At 49.6% G+C, this 5,000-nt stretch overlaps 1 protein-coding gene across 1 annotated transcript in view; it reads right to left on the bottom strand.

The window, feature by feature from the left end:
• The window catches only part of celf5a (cugbp, Elav-like family member 5a), a gene marked incomplete at its 5' end in the record, with an annotated part of 168,024 nt that overhangs the window by 147,355 nt on the left and 15,669 nt on the right, over nucleotides 1-5,000 (bottom strand). Inside the window, one exon of the mRNA XM_083671945.1 lies at nucleotides 3,635-3,717. Within this exon, the coding sequence (XP_083528071.1) occupies nucleotides 3,635-3,717 (83 nt within the window). The remainder of the gene's footprint in view (nucleotides 1-3,634; nucleotides 3,718-5,000) is intronic.

Raw genomic sequence — 5,000 nt, 5'->3', positions numbered from 1 at the left:
GTGTGTGTGTGTGTGTGTGTGCCCAGGAAGGCGAAGAGAGGGAACCGTTGGGTATGAGAATGCCCGTACGGGTTATGTGGAGGGTGTTTCATTGTTGGTCGTGCTGGCAGGTACAGTATGTTTCAAGACTATGTTGCACTGTCTATACTGTACAACTGTGCTCAGATTGATCAGATGGAGATCACACACCTTGGAGGCACGCAGCAGTGAAGGAGTTAATGACAAAACGCAGCCGTTAATAACTCATAACTCGTCTCCTGGGGAATCCTAGTTTACATTAATTACACCATAGACCCTGGCAAACTGCATATTAAGCAGTATTTTGCAAACAAACAACTGGCATATCTACTTACCATCAGCACGGAGCAACAGGGGTCGTTTCTGAAAGATTTAAGGAGGAGAGGAGCCTGGCGAGAGAGGGAAGGCTGCTGGGCAGGGAGAGCTTTTCCAGCCCACAGAACACACACACTGAGCACGGCAGCCAGCAACGCTACAACATACACTCACTGAACACTTTATTAGGAACACCTGTACACCTTCTCATGGTGGAGGTGGTGTAATGGTGTGGGGAATGTTTTCTTGGCACACTTTGGGCCGTTAATACCAATCAATCAATCGTCACTTGAATGCCACAGCCTATTTGAGTATTGTTGTTGCTGGCCATGTGCATCCCTTCATGGCCACAATTTATCCATCTTCTAATGGCTACTTCCAGCATGATAATGCACCATGTCACAAAGCAAAAGTCGTCTCAAACTGGTTTCATGAACATGACGAGTTCAGTGTTCTTCAGTGGCCTTCCCAGTCACCGGATCTGAATCCAATAGAACACCTTTGGGATGTGGTAGAACGGGAGATTCACAGCTTGAAAGTGCACCTGAAAAATCTGCAGGAATTGCATGATGCAATCATATCATCATGGACCAGAATATCAAAGGAATGTTTCCAACATCTTGTGGAATCAACGCCACGAAGAATTGAGACTGTTTTGAGAGCAAAGGGAGGCCCTACCCAGTATTAGTATAGTGTTCCTAATAAAGGGAAGCCCTACCCAGTATTAGTATAGTGTTCCTAATGAAGTGTTCAGTGATTGTATACTGTATACTCGTCTACTCTCACTTTCTCTCTGTCTCCTCCCTCTATCCCTTTATCATCCCCCTCTCTCTTACTATCTCTTTCTCTCAGGCTTCTTAGTCTCTCTCTCTCTCTCTCTCTCTCTCTCCTGTTCTCTCTCTCTCTCTCTCTCTCTCTCTCTCCTGTTCTCTCTCTCTCTCTCTCTCTCTCCTGTTCTCTCTCTCTCTCTCTCCTGTTCTCTCTCTGTCTCTCCTGTTCTCTCACTCTCTCTCCTGTTCTCTCTCTCTCTCTCCTGTTCTCTCTCTCTCTCTCCTGTTCTCTCTCTGTCTCTCTATCGCTCATTCTGTCTCTTCCTAGAACATCAAAACCGACATAGTACTACTTTCCCCTCAGTCTATAGTGTATGCAGGGTATCTCTCATGGCAGCAGCTTTAGCAGTGACACTGTACTAGATAGGCCTAAACTGAACTAAACTGTTGTGTTGTGTGTGCGTTTGTGTTGTTTCTGTTCCCGTCTCCGTGTTTGCTCGGTGACTGCTGTTGCGGTACACAAACGCTGTGAGTGTTGCTTCCTCAGACCACCCGCGTGTTTCTCATTTACCACAGGGGAGAAGATGCTTCGCTAGAGGGGGGGGGGGGGGGGGGGGGGGCACGGTGTAGTCTCCTCTGTGGGGTCTGACACCCGTCAATGTCTCGCTGTTACATTTCTGTGACATGTTATATGTCAGGAAGAGAGGAGGCAGAGAGAAGGGGGAAGAGAGGAGGAAGAGAACTCAGCAGGGAGGCTGGAGAAGGATCCAGGAATGGAAGGGTAACTGTTTCATCACACACTGGCGAGAGGCAGTGCACTGCGACTTTCACCCTGTGTGTGTGTGTGTGTGTGTGTGTGTGTGTGTGTGTGTGTGTGTGTTGTATTCACTATGAGTAAAAGTGACTTTCGGTGTAATTACAACTCAAAGGCTGCAGGGAGTGATTTATGGAAAAGTACAAATTCTGCATAGAGATACAGTGGATATCAGCATGAAGAATCCTACACAATGCCCACACAGTATCAAAAAGGATTATGAATAGTACTACACTATTACCCGCGTGCGTGTGTGTGTGTGTGTGTGTGCGTGTGTGTGTATAACTAGAATGTGCCTATGAGCAACCAAACATATGAATATTACAAACATACAAACATGAACAGAAGAAGTTAGCGCTCCTCATTTTCCTCACCATGGACCGGTAGTCCTAAATATGTTCCATGGTTGTTAAATGTTTCAGCAGCCAGATGGTTTAGAGATCTGGTTTCACTCCGAGCGGAGGAGGCAGCCTCCCCTCCGCCGACTGTGTGCCCCCTACACCTCATTTATAAATTCATCCACATCCCTCGTTTAATCCCAGTGGTGGGTCAACCCTGACGGATGCCCTCTGAGGCTGGCAAAGGGGCGCAATTAGCGAGTCCATGAGCGGAGAGTATGAGCAGGACCAGGATGCGCTCAGAGAGAATCCCCCTCTTTTTAACGCACTGCTAAACACAGTTACAGCCTACCGTCAACACATCCCTTGGCGTTCTCTCACAGAACAACTTTTTTTTTTCCTCCTCCTCCTCCTCCTTATTATTCAAATGCTCTTTAAGGAAAAAAAAAAAGAGAGAGAGAAAGAGGAAAAAAAAAGGCCCTCCGGCCTCGGAGCTCTGCAAATTTGAGGGATAAAAGAAACGACTTGTTTTTCAAGAAAACGCCAGAAATGTTCAAAGTTTTTTTTTGCCGGTGTTGTATTTGCATCTTTAATGTGTAACATGTGCCTTATGGCTGGGCCCTCGTCCTACTCTTGTCTTAGTTCACAGAGACGAGGCTTCGGCTCGACTCTACGGATGTCTCTCCGTACGCCGGTGGAGGTTTGATCTGGCCGTGCTGAGCCGTGCCTTGCTCTATTGCTACACGGAGACTGTCCTTGTCACTAGCTATCTGCAGTAGGGAGAATGCAACGACCACTCACACACACACACACACACACACACACGCACGCACGCACGCACGCACGCACGCACGCACGCACGCACGCACGCACGCACGCACGCACGCACACACACACACACACACACACACACACACACACACACACACACACACATTTTTACCTCTCTCCCTTCCACACATATTGCCCTTTTCCTTTTATCAAATGGGTTTATCAAATGGGTTATTTTCCCCATGCATATCAATTCTGTTTTTCCCTTTTCTAAGTAAACAACAATGACTCACTGGGCCTTCTATAAAAGAGACCAATTTGGGGAAAAAAATTTAAAAGTACAAATGAATTGACATTTGATGTCATTGCCTCCAAAGGCTGTGTGGGAGTGCATCTGATCAATGCTGGGCAATATCCCCCAGAGAACAGACACATAAAACAGTTCAGACCAGGCTGGGGTAAAAGGCTGGGGTATTGATTGAATCCTTTACCAAAGTTTTTTTTTTTTTTTCTTTTTTTTATCTCTGGGGCTCGAGCCTTCTGGTGTGGGCTCTGTGCAGATGGCATGGTGGATGCCATGATGGCGAGTTGGGTAAAGAGAGACTTACCCCTGGCAGTGTTTTCTGTTCATGGAGGGCGTTCTGGGCTTTGATGGCTGACTCGCGGGCGCAGTAGGTGAGGAATGCACAGCCTGCGAAAAAAAACAGAGAAGAAGGGGGAGGGAGACATTTAGATGTTAGTCTCTCTGAACACTGAGTACTGAACACAAACAACAAAAGAACAGGGACCAAACGCCAACGGGACTCAACACAGAAGCGTTGGCGACGTTAGCTCAGTCACAGAACAACAGAGAACAATGGACTCTGAAGCTGTAGCCCCAGTTACCGAGCACTAACACAACCCTATATTCGGCATCACTGAACTGTGTTCAATAGCACCCACCTCCCTCCTCCCCCTCTCTCCTCGGTCCCCATCAACTTCGCTTAGTCTCAAGCCCTTTGTCAGTCATGAAAAACAACACTCTGCGAAGGGGAAGTGTCCCTCCCAATGAGGAGGCTGCATGACCACGGCTGCCGGGAACACTTCCTGCAGACAGTCTAAATGCACAAAGTCTATTTTCTTGGGCGGGGGGAGTGGGCAGGTGGGGAGCCGATGGGGCTCTGCAAAGCAAGGCTGCTGGATGCTTTCTCTCTCTCTCTCTCTCTCTCTCTCTCTCTCTCTTTTCTCCCTCTCTCTTTCTCTCTTTTCCTCTCTCTCTCTCTCTATATATATATATCTCTTTCTCCCTCTCTCCCCCTCTCTTTCTGTCTGTCTCTCGATCCCCTCCCTCTCTGTCAATCTGTCTCTCCCCTCGCTCTCTCTCCATCTTTCTCTCTCTCTCTCTCTCTCTCTCTCTCTCTCCACCCCTGCCCCTCTCTCTCTCTCTCCACCCCCCCCTCTCTCTCCACCCCTGCCCCCTCTCTCTCTCTCTCTCCACCACTGCCACCTCTCTCTCTCTCTCTCCACCCCTGCCCCTCTCTCTCTCCACCCCCCCCTCTCTCTCTCTCTCCACCCCCCCCCCCTCGCTCTCCACCCCCTCTCGCTCTCCACCCCCCCTCGCTCTCCACCCCCGCCCCATAGATCAGCCTCTCCCTGTCCAAAGCTCCTAGCATGCCGCCGTGCTGCACAACATTGAGCCCTTCTGACAGCAGCAGAGACAGCGAGAGGGAGCAGGGCCGCAGGAGGGAGAGGGGGTGAGAGAACACTGTGCAGACGGAGGGAGGGAGGGAGGGAGGGAGGGAGGGAGGGGGGGGGGTGGGGGGCAGGAGCGGGAGGCATCAAGCCCCAGGGCTCCCTGAACACAGAGTGAATGCCCAGCCACACGACCCCAGGTGACTAGCACACACACACACACACACACACACACACACACACACAAACACACACACACAAACACACGCACACACACACACACACACACAGAATCTCCATCTC

This window comes from Argentina silus (genome assembly GCF_951799395.1).
Source record: "Argentina silus genome assembly, chromosome: 6".
Taxonomy (NCBI): Eukaryota; Metazoa; Chordata; class Actinopteri; order Argentiniformes; family Argentinidae; genus Argentina; species Argentina silus.
The sequence above is the reverse complement of the archived record's forward strand: the minus strand, read 5'-3'. Positions and strand labels throughout refer to the sequence as shown.